At 40.2% G+C, this 17,827-nt stretch overlaps 1 protein-coding gene across 1 annotated transcript in view; it reads left to right on the forward strand.

Moving 5' to 3' along the window:
• Nucleotides 1–7,243, forward strand: part of LOC117457056 (cilia- and flagella-associated protein 337-like) — a 45,018-nt gene extending 37,775 nt beyond the window's left edge. Inside the window, exons 13-17 of the mRNA XM_034096925.1 lie at nucleotides 70–156; nucleotides 265–354; nucleotides 1,302–1,492; nucleotides 5,089–5,286; nucleotides 7,031–7,243. Coding sequence (XP_033952816.1) covers nucleotides 70–156; nucleotides 265–354; nucleotides 1,302–1,492; nucleotides 5,089–5,286; nucleotides 7,031–7,243 — 779 coding nt within the window. The remainder of the gene's footprint in view (nucleotides 1–69; nucleotides 157–264; nucleotides 355–1,301; nucleotides 1,493–5,088; nucleotides 5,287–7,030) is intronic.
• Nucleotides 7,244–17,827: the final 10,584 nt, after the last annotated feature.

Consider the following 17,827-nt stretch of genomic DNA (forward strand, 5'->3'; position numbering starts at 1 on the left):
TTTTACCGCTACAAAAATACTTTAAATATGTATCATAAGCTTTTGCACAATGTTTTGCTTTGTGTGCAGGAAGCTATGATGGAGAGATTATCGAGTGGAATAGCAGCACAGAAAATGCTTTGAAGAAACTGCGGCCACTTACTGAACACAGAGAAGGCAAGAAGGCTCAATTTCACACACAAATGCAACATTTTTTATTTTGAGACTTTTAAGTAAATGCTTTTCTGCCTCTATTTCTCAATGCTTTGTATACTGATTTCCCAGATACTCATCTTGGTGCAAATGGAAAAGAAGATGCTGATAACTCCATCGCCGTCACTAGACTGTTCTTTATAGCGGGACGCACACCTAAAGGTGAAATATTGAAAACTAAAAATGAAATGAATAATCCTACCGAAGAGGATTCGGGCCACATGGAAACATTTTCTTTGAGTTCTCAATTTAATCTCCGAATTCTGAGATTAAATGTTGGATTCTGAGATTCCTTCTGCATTTTTTCCTCAGGAATCTGTCTTTTTTTTCACATCATTTTCACATATCAACCTTAAACTGTCTTGTTTGTTAAAATAGGTTCTGTAATATGTGGGATATGGCATATTGTTTGTGTAAACATGCAAGTACCACACAGGAGCTCCTCCAAAATAAAGGCAGTAAATACAAACCAAATTCCTTTTTACTAAAAATCAATTGAAGTCCAAAAAATGTGTTGATTCTGCCTTAATATTTTAAAGCAGAAGCCTATTTAAACGTATATTCTTCCACAAAATAGTATAATGTAATTTGAGATATTTAGTTATAGCCTTCAATTCGAAGAGTTATTGTTGATGAAAACATAGTTACTTCAAAGAGTTCTGTAATCAAAAGCCTTTTTGAAATGCTAAATAAAATTCATATACTGCCTTGTTTTTATTGTTGCAATACACAGATGCACTCTGTTTTTGCACGTCACTAAGACAGTAAGGCTTCGGGTATGTTGAGCTTTGTTACCGCGTAGAGTAGCTTCACATCAATGATTGTTGGATTTGCTGAAATTGCTTCAAGTTTTCCAATTATTTATTTTGTACTTCTGTTCATATGCAATCCTCAAAACTCTCTCTTCTCTCTGGCTCTATTTTAAATATACTGTGGATGCTTGAGTTTTGAATTTTAGTGTGATGGATGCATTTCTCTCTGCAGCTGCTAGGTAAACAATCTGCATCTAGACCATAGATCTAGACCCTGTTCCTCACACTGATTGAGTATACAATGTGTGTTTGTATTGTAAAGCATTAATTTACTGCATATTCCCATATTTCCAACAGGCGGTGCAGACTTGGTGTCATGTGGAGGTTCAGGTGTGGTCAGACTCTGGAACAGCGCCCACAGCCGTCTAGTGGGACAGTTCACAGCTCACAACAGCGACCTGGGGTCTATTGTTATGACCGTCAGTCCCTGCGGGAAATATTTAGTCACAGCTGATAGAGAGGGGACACTCAAGACCTGGGACATACAGGTGGGTCTCCGTCACAATCACTTGTGTTATTGTGTCCAAGCTGCATGACACCATGCCATTAAAAGGGAATTATGTCAAAATGACAGACAGTGCTTGTATTTTGACATCTGTAGCTCGCTTGAGCAGGTCAGTCAATCATGTAAAAAGCCTCTATTGGTATATTATCATCTTCCTTGGTATTTTATTTTGAGTTGCAGAAGCTGTTGAAATAAATGGGAGGAGTATTGTTTGAAATTAGCATTCCCCTTTTAACATATTGAAGTGGATGTGTAAAAGAATGACACGTTTTGGAGGATTACATCGTTATTGCGTGATAATTTAGCTGTTTGGAGACTTGGATCGTATCATTGGGAGGCTAAAGGCGTAGCTTCATCACTGTCATGCTTATAATCGCAGTAAAAGAACACCCTCACGGGTATTATTGCCACAATATTCAGAGCTCAACTCTCTGTCACAGTTTATAAGAGGGGATGAATTCAGATGGGTGCGTCTCATTTGGCTCCCAGTTTAATTTATGGAGATTTATGTATATATGTAGCATCGTTGAAGAAGTTAGACAAGCTCAGTGCTCGAGTAGAGATCCTGTCCTGTGGCAAGTTTGTAATCAGCTGGATGACTAACATGATTGCGCAGTACAGTGCTCTCAGACGTGATATTTCTGCAGTTCAGAACCAGGTCTCACCCTAACATGATATATCTCAGTAGTTTGTGTTAACTTCACATCTTACATAACATGCCATATTATTAGTGTTGATAACATATGTCAACCCAGTCTCACAGTATTTCGTGTTATAGTCACGAAATTAATTTCATCTATTGATTCGTGTTCACCAACACGATTTTCGCATTTTTTCCGTGTCACACAGAACAATGTGTAAAAGTAACCTATTTCTATTGGTAGTATGTTTCGTGCCTGCACCACGTCTTTTTGTCCGGTCGGGTCTTGGAAGACCGGAAGCTGTGTGGTTCATGAAAACTTTTTCTGACTCAATATCTTACCCTAAGCCTAACCCTATCCCTTTTATTTTAAATGGTATAATGTCGGAGTTTTTTTGCCGTCCGCGAGGAAAATATGATTCTTTTTTTCCTTCTAATCTGTTATTATTTGGTGCAGGCACGAAACACACTACCAATAGAAATACATTGCTTCTAAAATCGTTCTGTGTCAGAATACTGAAATCTGTATTTTTAAATCTCTTTTCCCTTCTAATTTGTTATTATTTACATTGCTTTTAAAATCGTTCTGTGTGACATGAAAAAAATGGTGAAATCGTGTTGGTGAAAACGAATCAATAGATTCATTTTGTGACTATAACACGAAATGCTGTGAGACTAGGTTGCATATGTACTGCATAATAATAATAATAATAATCATTTAAATTTATATAGCGCCTTTCACGAAACCCAAGGACGCTTTACAGTGAGAAGTAACAAAACAAAAGGTAATAATAGACATACAGAGCAATAGCAGGAAATAAGTGACTATAATTTAGTTGAGGCCGAAGGCCTGAGTGAACAGATGGTGTTTGAGGTGTTTTTTAAAGGTGTCCAGAGTGTCTGCATTCCTGATTGCAGAGGGCAGAGAATTCCAGAGGGTGGGGGCTGCGACACTGAAGGCTCTGTTGCCAAATGTTTTTAGCTTGGAGCGCTGGATGGAGAGCAGCCCTTTGTCAGAGGACCGCAGGTGACGAGAGGGGGTGTAGGGCTGAAGGAGGTCAGAGATGTATGGAGGGGCTAGGGAGTGGAGAGATTTGTAGGTTAGCAGGAGGAGCATACTTCTCTTTCAGAAAAACAAACAAGGTCGTATCTTTTTTTTAATGTAGATTTATTAACTGTTGACTTCACCTCTTCTCAGAATGGGGATATTAATCTTTGCTTATATAACGTTGGACTTGTTTTACTATAATGTGTGTATCAGACACATATTACATTTTAAACAACAAACAAACAATCACTTGGTGGCCCCGGTGTAGAACCTCTTCGACCCCCTCTTATATCTGTCTGCTTGACTCTGAGATTCCTTTTTATAATATTTCTCCAGGTAGTGTAGTTAGTGACAACAACAAAACAAATGCTCATGCTAGCTTTTACAACTTGAAGTAGCAAGGAGTGGGCCTTAGCAAAGAGTCCAACAAGCTGGCTAATGTGGAAATTGATGTGAGATATTGTACCAAAGAAGTGTGATACATGTAAAAGGGCAAAAAGTCTTGTTGCAATTTCCAGACACTAAAAGAGGTCTGTTGAGTTCCCTGGTAATTATCAAATAGTAGCAGTTAAGTGAATACTGTTCAAGCAATACCTGTGTTTGTGTTTTATAGTGATTTCTCTGTTTTGATCCTTTCATAAATGTGAGGACTAAAATGGCGAGAGACAAAGGGCTGTAAAAAATAAGTTTTATTGCAGTGGGGGAGGTCGAGGTATGCAGCACAGGGTGTGGGGAGAGGAAATTCTGTTTGAGATCTCTGGCAGGCCAGGTTTTAAGGAAATCTATGTATCTTGGATAAGTATATGTGTGAGTTTATACATTCCTGTGTGTTAATAGTTGAAGGAACAAAAGGTACATTTTTCCTCTCCAATATAGAGAGGTTTTTTATAGATTTCTGAAACAATGTTCCCTTTTTTGTTAGAAATAGATGAGCACAATAGTTTTTTCTTTGACTGTTTACCTGTTTAGCAAAAGAGTGTTTTAAGCTATTTGTGAAGAAGGAAGATGCAGAATTAAGGGTGATTTCTGTTTGGAGTGTAAAGATTATCCCTGATAATGTTTTCTGGGTTAAACCATCGATATGTTTTACAAATGGGAGGGACATTTTCCTTGAGTTTCAAATGGGGTGCCTTCCCAACACCTGTGGCTTTCAAAGCTGCCAGACGCTGATTGCCCTGTGAGATAGCGTTTTGGTATCTCCCCAATGAAACGCCACCCCTTCTTTTGTATTAGGGAAATGTTTTTCTGGTTGTTAGCCCTCTCTTCATGTGCTGACAAGACGATAGGATGTCCGCAGGGCGTGAATAAGGGCGGGAGTACTCCACACATTGCTTATATGATTCTTTGAATTGTATAAGTAATGTATTATATTATATCGTATTGCATTATTACTACTTTGTTTAATTAAAACGGATTATTGTTTAACTGGTATCCTGGTGTCTTCTAATTCCTTCCCTGTTATGATTTCAAGCAGGACTCGTCAAAACAACACGCGGTGAGGAGTTGGGTTGTAAACACCCCCACCTCGCAACACTAGCTAGATACATCTATTATATTTGAGAAAGAGGATTGTTTTTATTTCAGCTGGCAAAACAGTGTTGCTTTTAGTTACTTCTATCTGGATCTAAGGACTCATCGGTTTCTAAAATGATGTAGCTAGCTAGCCAAGGTTGAATTAGCTAGCTAGCTTGCTACAGCTAATCAGCTATTTTTTATCTCAGCAAAACATTGCCGTTTTTGTTTGTATTGTAAACCTTTGACATACATAGAAAGGTAGCTTAACTGAGGGGGGCATAGCTTATTTCACTCTTATTTATAAAAGTAAAATGCATTTTATGTATCCAGCCTGAACAGTAAAAGCAACTTGCTGCTTTTCCTCTCTGTCCCTCAGCATTATTATCTTGAGCTACATGATGGAATAACTGACGAACCTCCGAAACTACTGAGCAGTTTCCGTCCTCACCTTGATCGTGTGATGCACTTGGAGACGTGTCTCCATGGCAACAGACTCCTCGTTCTCTCGGCGTCATCAGACTGCAGTGTTGCACTTAGCTACCTGCGGGGAGATAACGTGGGTCTGTTCGGACAGGTACACACACACACACACACACACACACACACACACACACACACACACACACACACACACACACACACACACACACACACACACACACACACACACACACACACACACACACACACACACACACACACACACACACACACACACACACACACACACACACACACACACACACACACACACACACACACACACACACACACACACACACACACACACAATTGCATCAGGTCATTTAAGTACCCTGCAGCAGCTTCAGTTACACAACATTACCTGATTGTGAGATTTTCTTTTTTAAAGCAGTGATATTGTTTCACACTGTCAAGGTAATGGTGTCAGATCTCCTCGGTTCAAACAAACAGTGGTGCAGGCAGTCTAAAGACTTTACCTCCCACTCTGCTTCACGCTGGTGGGTGGCTTCCAGTTGACGAAATGGATGTGAAACCCAGCATCAAGCTTTGGTTAGGCGTGTGTGTGTTTGTGTTAAAGGACACCCATATTAAGTTAGCCCGGGGCAGTGTTGGCTCAGTGTTGCTTCATTTCAGATTGCCTTAGGCTCACAGAGATACACACAAGGCCCACACGCAGACCTACAAATCTTAAAGAAACTTAAAGAAAAACAACTTAAAGAAAAACAACTTAAAGAAAAACAACTTAAAGAAAAACATGCTTTAATAGAAGGCAATCATGCATGTACACCCACATACATACAGCATGGCACATTTCACTAGACATTGTTGGATTCATACATTATCGGAGGTTAATGATGACAATAAAAGACTGCATCCATATTCAGCAACAGGTTATCAAAGGATACACTATGAATATGTTACAGAAGACACAGAGACAGTGACTCGCATTAAACAGATTTCCACTCCAGTTTGATGAGAGTTCCTCAGGGAGATGAGGCTGCATGTTTTAGTCCTTACATCTACATGACCCCAGCAATTACATCAGAGATTCAAAGGAGCAATGTTGTTGTAATCTTGCGCTGATCCCAAATGTTCTTTCTCTTTTGTCTCTTTTGTCTTTTTTACTTATTTTTCCTCCCAAACCCCATCCCCTCAGGAAGCCTTTGCCTACTGTCAGGTCATCATTGTAAATAAGAATTTGTTCTCAATAGATTTTCCTGGATACATAAAGGTTCTACTACTACTACTACTACTTACAATACCATAACACTTAATTGTCAGATCAAGTCTGAAATTGTTCTAGCATCACAGTAGCTCCATACACAACATCAACAAGGACACATGTTGAGACAGGAAACAAGGAAACAGACATTTGGCATATAATCACAATCACTGAAGAGAAACATGTTCAGGACTTAACGTACTTATGACTTGTGATTTAACTCTGTATTTATTTAAGGATTAATTGGTGCACAAAAGAGTGCGTCAGTCTATTAACATGATTATGTCGGGGGCACCTGTAACTTGAATGTAATGGTAATAAGTCTTATTCCAAGTTCAGGACACGGTTTGAGTCAGAGACAATCTTTATATATCTTTTATATGTTTGATTGGTGGAGCAGTTTTAACTTTAAAGCGGTTGACAGACACTTGTAACATGCAAGAAGAAGATTTTGTCTACTTGCCCCAAAGACCTAATGCTGCAGAGAAAATACATTATTTGTATTCAATGTGGTTGTAATGGGATAGAAGATGGTCTATCGACACACCCAAGTATTTATACAAGAGTACCAGCTTTCTTATGAATGATATGAAGTCTTCACTGCTCTATGTAGGAGGAGCAATGGTGCTTGGAGAGAACTGGACCTTTGCACCCTCAGCAGGAAGCAGAGCGGAATCCGAGAAAGGAGGGAGGTGAGAGGTCACCTCCCAACGAGACACTCCCTGACCCAGGACCCTCTGCAGGGGGGGGAGAGGGGGGGGTAAAAGACGAAGGAGAGGACTGTGGCAGCATCGCGGGAGACAGCAGGAAACATTTATCCCGGTGAAGAGTTGAGTCTTCAGTGTTCCAGTTTCACCACGCTGTTTCAAGGTTTCAAGGCTTTTATTGTCATGTGTGCATCGCTGCAGTGTAGTTACGACGGTGAACATCTTAGGTTGTCTCCCCCAAAACAAAATAACTATACAATTCTGGAAAACTTAAGATAATGGAGACAGGAGATGTACGTGTTTTACTTGCATGAAAAACTATAATATAGACGTTTTAAACTATAATATAGACGTTCTGTCTTAAGTAGTGTGTCGATACCGCACACACACACACACACACACACACACACACACACACACACACACACACACACACACACACACACACACACACACACACACACACACACACACACACACACACACACACACACACACACACACACACACACACACACACACACACACACACACACACACACACACACACACACACACACACACACACACATTCACAATAGACGCTACATGACTTACCGTCGCAGGAGGAGGCAATAACAGGAAATGTACGAGGTAGGTCTTCTATTTTTCTCAGAATTTAAACAATGGTTATATAACTGTGCTGTTTTGTGTTTCAACCATATTCTTGAGCTCTCCTGCAAAGTAAGCCATCGTTCCAAAGTACAAGGTTACTTCACACAGACTGAAAAACTGAGACGTATGTTTACTCAATATAAAAATATATTCATATGCTCTAAAAGCTGCTGTCATGTTAACTGTCCTGTACAGTATGTATGTGTAATGATCTTCCATTATTTTTAAATGGCTTTCAGAGGAACAGAAACATTTGATCTTGAAAAAAGTCTTTGTCAAGTTTCTCTTGATATCATGAATAGTCCTGAGACAAATGAGCCATTGTCTATCTTATATACTGGACAGTGAAGCAGTGAATAGTCATGGCTGCCTTTGACAACCACAAAGAAAAAAATGGCTTTGTGACACGGCCAATTCTATGATTCTTACTCAGAAAGAGATCACAGAAAACGTGATTTTTCCTGGGAAGTATGCATGTGCATTGTGGTTGGAAAGTGATTATGCTGTTGCAAAATAATACTCAAAGTCAGTCCTCTACTCCCATTCGTTGCCAATGGAGTAGCTCCAGGCTACATTTGGCACCATGAATCTTATTCTCTGGTTTTTCTACATTAGTGGGAATAATTTGTATGCCACAAATACTAATGAGGCTGTTTTTGAATGAATGCGAACTCATTAAAGTCATCACTGTAATCATTAAACTCAACTTTAAAAAGGGGTCTCTGAGTTTTACTTAAGGCAAGGCAAGTTTATTTATATAGCACTTTTCAACACAAGGCAATTCAAAGTGCTTTACAAAAAATGAAAGACATTAAGCATTAAAAAAGAAAAGCTAATAAAATAAACATTAAAAGAAAAAGTACATGGATAAAAGTTACAGTGCAGTTTAAGATGTGAATAGTTCAATTAAAAGCAGCGACAAAAAGAAAAGTCTTCAGCCTGGATTTAAAAGTAGTCAGAGTTGCAGCGGACCGGCAGTTGTTTTTTCTGGACTTTTTAGTGTCTCTATACGAAGAGACACGGTGGCCCTAAAGCCATCTTGCCAATTCTGTATCTTGCTTCATTGAGCTTTAGTTGATATACATATACACATTTATGACAAAAAACTGTCCTTTTTCACAAAGACTGGCTACTGTTATTTGATGGTTTTGTGGCAATACTTTCCACCAGTTTGAGCTGATCTGGAAGAAGCCTGAGAACCACTTCCAAACCACAAAGTTAAACATAATATTGACTTGGAGAAACCAATCTCACATGTATGTCTGCAAAGGCAACATGCCTTTTAAATTAGAAATAAATGCCTTTTTGACCAGCAAATAAGTTTCAAGTAAAATTGTCCAATAAACCAACTGAAGCCTGCGGGCATTACGTTATCATTAGGCAAACATAGAGTCTGACATACTGAAATGTGCCCTAATGGAAGTAACCCAGTTGAAAGATGTTTCATATTCACTCCAGCTGGTTTCTGAATTAGGATAAGGCAGCAAATAAGTGTGAAAAGTCAATATCTGCTAAAATGAGTTGTGCACTAAACTGAAGAAGAAACAAAATGGCCTGACTGCAGATCTCTGCCTCTCTTAAGCGCTAATAAAAGAGTGGCTTAACAACTGATTGGCTGAGAGAGGAAATGCACCAAGCTGCTTTCAATAATTAGTTAGCAGTAACTCCACACACCCTGGTGCAACAGGTGATCTAAATAACCTCCAATCAACTCAGAGGAATTTAAATGTTCAGCTAAAATGAATTAGGAAAAGGAAAAAATTAATACTAATAATAATAATATGTGGACGGGTGGCGCAGTGGTCTGTGCATCTGATCATCAGATCAAGGGGGGTGCTGGGGAACTCCGGTTCGAAACCCGCTCCTGCCGCCACTGCGTCAGGCCGTTGTGTCCTTGGGCAAGACACTTCACCCGGATTTGCTCCTGTGGGTAACGTCCACAGTACATGTATGATATCAATGTGTACTTGTAAAAGCGCCTCGATGATCTCGAGGCGTGAAGATGGACGGTGTGGCGCAGTGCGCTGTGCAATGATCATCAGATCAAGGGGTGAAACCCGCCGCTGCTGCATCTGTAAAGCCGTTGGGCAAGACACTTCACCTGAACTTGCTTCTGTGGGTATTGTCCACAGTGACCATTGCATGTATATAACAAATATGTGTAATGTGTATCTGTAAAGCACTTTGAGCACTGGAAAAGCACTATAATAAATGCAAGGAATTATTATTATTAATACATACCAAAGATTCAGGGACTGCCATTGTTCATAGGGGATGTGAAGGGGTCTTTAAAAGAGTCCTTATTATGCTTTTAGGGGGTTTCCCTTTTGTCTTATATCGGTTTTTTTGCATGTAAATGGTAATTGGGACTCCACCAAAGTCCACTATGAGATATTTCTGTCGGGACCAAAGTGGTGGATTGATGGACTGACCGACATTGTCATGCTTAGAGCCACTTAGCTATTAAAATAATCTATTCAAATCATCAGCTATAATCAGAGGTAATCATATGACATGGAACAAGCTCAAGGGAAGATCAAATCCAAACCAATCAAGAGAACCATTTAATATGAATCTACATTGTAATACCTTTTGCAGGATAATGAAAACAGTGGATATGGAGAGGAGACAGAATGTAAGTGTTTAAGGGCAGGTCAAATGATAGAGGACCCCACATCTTAAAGGAATAACTAACTCTAGAAACGGCTGAAAAGTGTGAACTGGAGGGGAGGTGCCCACCAGGGAGAATTGTGTGTGTGTGTGTACTGTACTGTACTGAAGTCATCAGAAAAGTTTGTGTGTTTGAATTGGTGGAAGCTCCAATTGGCAAGTCTACCCTGGGCCTCCAGCCAGCGACTGGGCACGAGGTGAGGAGAGGGAATGGCCTCACTCCATCACTGGCTGAGTGCAAGTGTTTTGGGGCGAGTGTGTCTGAATCGCCTCAGTCCATCAGAGCACCCATTTACCAGTGAGTGAGAGCGTCAGGTCTGTTCCGCTCACTCCATCACTGTGTGTGTGTGTGTGTGTGTGTGTGTGTGTGTGTGTCTTTGTGAGTATCACCACGAGAAATAGCTGCCCTCTGACACACACACACACACACACAAAGAAAAGTGCGGGGTTTAATCTTTCTGATTTTGCACATGAATATCACGTGAAATTATAACAAACTAAATTATAAGAGAGACTATTAGGAACAAGTCTTACAAAACAAGCCCGTTAAATTTAGCAACACACACACACACACACACACACACACACACACACACACACACACACACACACACACACACACACACACACACACACACACACACACACACACACACACACACACACACACACACACACACACACACACACACACACACACACACACACACACACACACACACACACACACACACACACACACTGTAGAAGCAATTACAAGCAGGCAGGTTGATTTTGATTTTAATTGGAGCTCTTGCTGTGCGCTCCACCTGTTATCGTTGGCAGCCAACAAACACAAATGTGGAGTTTTCGATTCTGAAAAAGTATTTAGCTCAGTTTTATTGAATTTCCAGCAGGCTAATCATCAGTTCCTCCTCCAGGTTCTCTGAAAGTTAATTGGTGAAGCTGGTTTATTACGAACAAGTGATTGGCAGTATTTAGTGAATTGTGTTTTATTATGATTAAAACGTTTTTTTCAGAAGTTATTACTGAATCTTTGAAGAAACTTAGCATGGAATCAGATTTCCACTCAAATTAGGCCCTGCAGTTTTGACTTGTCAGTCTCGTTGTTTCACTGGCATCGTCTTTCACACAATGATACAAGTGGAAGCATGAGTGATGAAGTGTTTTTGAAGCCTAAATGATATCACCAGAAGTTAACATTACGGTCACATGGCTGCGTATCGTCACTGCTAAGCTAAAGGCGGCTAATGTGTCCGTGTGATGCGTTCAGTGGTCTTCACACATACCTTCCTGCGGGTAATCCTAGTATGTCAGTGTGCGTTTTCCCACACGTGTTACACTGGAGCCTGCCTGCTTAATTGAATGTGTACTGTGCAAATGTGCATACGTGATCGATTTAGTCATTCATTTCTTCTGCCTCATCCTTATCATTATCCCCCCTCCCTGCAAAGCCAACACGTCTCAGACAGATGATGGATTCTAATGAATGGGCTCGAGGTCATTACCATTAATGTAAGCTCTGCAGGACACACACACACACACACGCACGCACGCACGCACGCACGCACGCACGCACGCACGCACGCACGCACGCACGCACACACACACACACACACACACACACACACACACACACACACACACACACACACACACACACACACACACACACACACACACACACCAGATCACAAGGATTAGAAAAAAACACACACACTTAAGTATGATGCAGTATATTACAACCACTAATTTTTCTCCTTCTTCTTCTCAACTTATTTCCTAATTGCACATGAGGGACAAAGAAGGGTCAATCCTCACTGATCCAGAAGACTATAGACTGAAAAAAACTTGTACTGAAAGTTAAAAAACAACTCACCTAAACATTTGCTTTAATTTGTCTTATCTCAATCTGTATGGACATTTTTAAAGTGGGTAGCCTAAATGTTAATGGTGCCAAAGAAGCTTAAAAAAGGAAACTGTTCTACTCTCATGGCCTGGTGGATGTACGGAAGAGGATGCATGCAGACAGTGTATATCAGGGATCACCAACTACATTTGTCCAAGGGCCAAAATTATGCCTAGAGACACTTTCGGGGGCCAGCGATTTTTATATATAGCCCTGAATTTTGAAGTTGTTGACCGGGGGGGTGCTAGTGGAGCACGCTCATGTACTGTCAAGCCGCCGGAGCCTCGCAGTGGGGCTACTGCGGAGCTCATAAAGCAGACTCTTCACGCTAACGAAGGATCACTTCTTCTTCAGGGCAGGGAAGGCTACGCAGTATGCAGTCTACTGTCCCGCAGCTGCTGCCTCTCTGTTGGACTCCGGTACGGCACATTACTCACGAGACCTTGTAAATAAAAAACCGAGTCGAGGGCGAACCATGGATGTATAATAAGAAAAAAAATTATCCAACGATTTACAGACCACTCTTTCCCTAGGTAAGTCTATGGGAAAAAGTGTTTCCGGGCCTGGCAACCAAACGGAAGTGTAGTACCGCGGTTTGGCCACCACGAATATGTTTATCCCTGGTGGGTCGCGGAGGTACTGCAGGGGGGGCGCGGGGAGATTTTTTTATTTAATTATTTTCTTCTTTTAGCTTTGTGAAGCACCTTGAGATTACATTGTTTTTAAAGTGTGCTATATAAATCAAATGTATTATTATTAGTATTATTAATATTATTATTATTCAATTGTAAACAAACACTGCTCGAAAATATCTCATTGGTCAGAGAGCTGTGGGCATAATGCTGCCTTTTGCAACATCCTACTTGTGTGCGATAGGCTTTTCTTGCTGCCATCAAAACGAAATACAGATCAAAGCTGAACATTGAGAATGAACTGAGAGTGGCAGTTTCAAAACAACAGCCCCGGTTTGAGAAGATCTGCAAGCGAAAGCAAGCACAAGTCATTGATAAGCTATGGAATAGGAATGGTAAAGTGATGTGATTGTTTGCAACCTGCAGTAGAAATAGTAGTTCATTAATATATTTTCCTTAAAGAAATTTTAATTAAAAAAAATCTACTACTCTGGGAAGAAGGCCAACCAGTTTTAATTAGGCCAAATTAATTCACAGTATATTACAAGCACTTTTGTTCATGTGTAATCCATAATAAAATATACAATTATCGTTGGATCTTTATATCTTCTTATTATCAGCAGAGAAAATGTAATGTTTTTACAACAATATACAATACATCCTACCAATATAGATGGGAACCGGGTTGGGGGGGGTCCCAAAAATATTTCCAATTACCCAAGGGGGGCCCGACTGAAAAAATGTGGGAACCACTGGTCTAACCAGATGATGGCCTGACTCAATCCTTTTATCGTTTTAAACACCAGTTGTGTACTTTGCGAATGTGTAAAATTATGACAGCTGGCTATACTGACCACTTTATTTTTTAATCAGAAACGTTTTACCTAAAAGTGGATACTTGCATTTTAATAGAGTTTTAACTTTGAACTCTTAACTAAAAAGTGAAGTGACAGGGCAAATTAAATTGAATGAACAGAACCAGGCCAGATGAGAAAGAGGGCTGTTTTCCTCTCGTTGCTGTGAGTATAAAGTGGACGAGGAGCCGTTCGAAGGTTTCTTCCCTGAACTGCCTCAAATCCCTGAAAAGACAAACTCACAGCTGGATAGGCCTCACAGATGCAGGAGCTTTATGCTGCTCTATAGGGCGGAGGTCTCCTGGCTTTGACAGACTGACTGACATTTGTCATCTTGTGTTCGTCTCCTTCTCATTTTCTTCTTCTCATTTTCTTCTTCTTCTTCTTCTTCTTCTTCTTCTTCTTCTTCTTCTTCTTCTTCTTCTTCTTCTTCTTCTTCTTCTTCTTCTTCTTCTTCTTCTTCTTCTTCTTCTTCTTCTTCTTCTTCTTCTTCTTCTTCTTCTTCTTCTTCTTCTTCTTCTTCTTCTTCTTCTTCTTCTTCTTCTTCTTCTCATTTCATTTCATTTCAAACCTTTATTTAACCAGATTGGTCCCATTGAGATCATAGATCTCTTTTTCAAGGGAGACCTTCTAATTGGGTAGTCCCTTATCCTTCTTCCCAAATAATGTAATTGCTTGGCCATGCAGTGCAATTGCCAGGTAGTGGGCTGCTGCTGATACGAGCCCTCTGCTGCATGCTCCTGAGCCTGTGGCGGTGTTAGCATTTCAAATTGAGTTACACGCTAAACAAGCAAAGCAGTGCGCGACAGCTAACTCATCTGTTCATTGCAGACGCCACCTTGTTTGTTCACCTTACGTGCGTGTTTGGGTACAGATTTGTGTGTGTATCTTCTTCTAATTCTTTGTCTTAGCAGTAAGAAAACAAATGACGTTCCTGTTTGTGTGAAGGTGTTTGTGTGTACTTTTATTTTCTCACTCGTTTCCCAGGAGTTTGTCTATGGGGCTACACACTCATCATGTAAATCAGTGAGCTATTAGGAGCTGGCTCCCCTTCCTCTGCTTTTCTTATGAAGATAAATAAGAACCAGACCGGGAGTAAAGGAGAGAAGCGCAAATGAGATGAACTCTGGGATTTAAGTGCACTGCTACGGGGACATTTCAGGAAGTTATGGCATCCCTTTCAGCTGAAGTTTATTTTAATGTGATGTCCTTCTGCTCAGATTTCTTTGCAGACTGGGCTCTGGTTTCAGACAGAGGGTGAAAAGAGGTGCTGCAGCATGTAAACATGTCACCGTCGAGACATGAATCTGAGAAAGAGCATAACATGTGCTCTTTAAATGTTGTGAGGACCAACTCGTACACATTTTGTTCACATTCCCATAGTGAATGCATGCATCCTAATGATTCTTGTGTCTATATTTCAAAATGTGAATACGGTTTGTGAAACCATTAAATTGCAATTCCACAGTAAAGGTTCCTGAGCAGATTGCCTCCAGAGAATCCGTTCACTTAATGGTGATTTTAACTCATCATTGAGGTAATGGTTATTGCAAATACACATATATAATATGCACACAGAGTGTATGCATGCTCCACACATTAATTGGGCTTAAGCTCCCAAGCTTGTAACGTTGCCTTATCTGTTTGAATGGTGCATAAATCTCTATTTTAAAGATAGCTTCATTTGTATGTATGAGTTGGTGGCGGTGAATTAGTCAGCATGCACATTGCATCTCATTGCAGCACAATTACCATAAATCAAATGTACATTTGTCATGTAATTTAGAACTCATCTTGGTATAGGCTGGTTAATTTAAGCGTCCAGCACAGATAAGATTTATTGTCATACGGATTAATAACAGGAACCACATGCACACAAAAACCTCCCAGACATGCCTCAAGGGAGCTATAATAATACCCCCAATGTGTGTGAACATTTGACACCTCAGATACAGTATGTCACCGCTCAGCGTTCATGCTGGCAACACAGCGCTGCTTTACTGGTTGTCTCTTATGTGATTACTAGCCATGCTGAGAGCGGGCGGTACGACTCAGATTGAATTCATGGTTTGGATGAACTGCAAGAAGTCATCCTCACAGGAGAGACGTCGCAACAACACCGAACTGAACATGCTCCCATTCTGGCTGTGAAATGTTTGAATTTTTTTAATTAAAATCTATAGCATTTTATTACAGTATTTAATTACATACAATCAGCATTTTAAAACTCAATGCTGATTGGTCGATTTTTCACATTCCGAAGTCTGCTATTTTACTAGTCGACCACGGCTAAGGAGGCCTATATGCTGTCTATAGCTTATTCTTGTCTCATTTTGTGGTCTAAAAAACCCAGTAAATCCATCTTATTAAGTACCTTATATCACACTGTTCCTACCTACTGTGGCTGTCATAGGGACTGTTCATAAAAAACAAATACTATTTTCGGACAAATCCATAAATAAACATCTTAAAATAACCGCAGTCTGTCAAATAAATGACAGAAATGAAAAGGAAGACATTGCGAACTGTGATCATTTTATTTTCCGTTTGCTTTGGTTGGCTAACTAAAAAAGCACAATGGGCACTGCAGTGTTGTAGCCTGTCAGCGAAAGAAACCAAACACTTTGTTGTTGTAGTGCAGAGAGAAGAATATATCAAACTGTTTGAGCTAAAGTTAGGAATTTCTCCCGTCCAACATTTGATTTACCAAGGCTTTTGTGTTTTCACAGCTCCTGTATCAACTCTCTTGTCCATTACCATTAGAAGAGTCTAGTTGTGAGGAACCAAAACCAAGACAGATTCAGATGCCACACTTGTAATGTACGTTTGTTCCCTATTTGCTTGGAATCAGCTGCATTTTGGGTTATTTAATGACAATTACTCATGTATACACATAAAGAAAACACTAATCATTTAGTTTTTAAATGTTAAGAAGACATAATGATCCAAACACATTAGGCCATTCGCAAAAATGTGTCAGACACTTTGGAATTTAAAAAGTCACTTATTACTTGGGTCTAGTGAGCAAGCAAGCCAAACTCTTACAGTACGTGCATGTACCTGACATTTACTGCTTTATTTAACATGCACAACTCTTACTGAATAAAATGTGCACGAGGAGCCTGATTTTCTTCTAAAATCTCAACTTTTCTCGATATTTTCCATTTAATAATTATCCAAAAGTGCACACGTGGTGATTCTAGTGAAGAAGTAGAGGCAGGTGACCATGACACGCTGTGATCACCTTTTAAACAGTACATCCACACAATCCTATACAACACATTAAATGAAAGGGAAAACCCGCAAAAGCACCATAGGGCCTCTTCAAACCCTAAATATAAAACATATATCTTCATATGGAGAAGATAAAGCAACACAGAATATCCAACACAGTCTGTCATGGTTTTGGATTTATGTTTTCATTTTCCACCTTTTTATTTTGAAATGTTTTCCTCCTTGTGTCTTGTCTGATCCTACTTCCTGCGTCTGCCTTCCTGTCGTTAGTTTCCCTGGTGTGTCTGATTGTGTTCACCTGTTGCCCTTGTGTTTCTGCCTCCCCTGCCCAGCTGTGTCTTGTCCTGTGATTACCCTTCTGTGTATTTAGTCTTGTCTTCCCCCTGTGCTCCATGTCTGTTCGTCGTCTTTCCATGTCCATGCTACCTTGCCTCTTCATGTCCTTGTTCCCTGCCTCGCCTATCCTCGTCTTTGCTAGTCCATGTCTCCTGCCTGTTCCCGCCTGTAAGTTTGTTCCTGTCTGTCGTGCTCCCCAGTTTTGTTAATGTTAATTGGTATTTTGTTTTCTTTTGTCATCGGCTTTTTTTTTTAATAAAGCTCGCTTTTTGTTACCTTACCTTTTTTAGTCCTTCAAACTGCACTTGGGTCCTATTTTCCCCAAACCTGACACAGCCTCACAAAAAACGTGTAATAGCTACGTTGGTCGACAGGGCAAAACGCAGTATATTCACAAATAACCCTCTCAAGACG

The sequence above is a fragment of the Pseudochaenichthys georgianus genome, chromosome 13 (assembly GCF_902827115.2).
Source record: "Pseudochaenichthys georgianus chromosome 13, fPseGeo1.2, whole genome shotgun sequence".
NCBI classification, from domain to species: Eukaryota; Metazoa; Chordata; class Actinopteri; order Perciformes; family Channichthyidae; genus Pseudochaenichthys; species Pseudochaenichthys georgianus.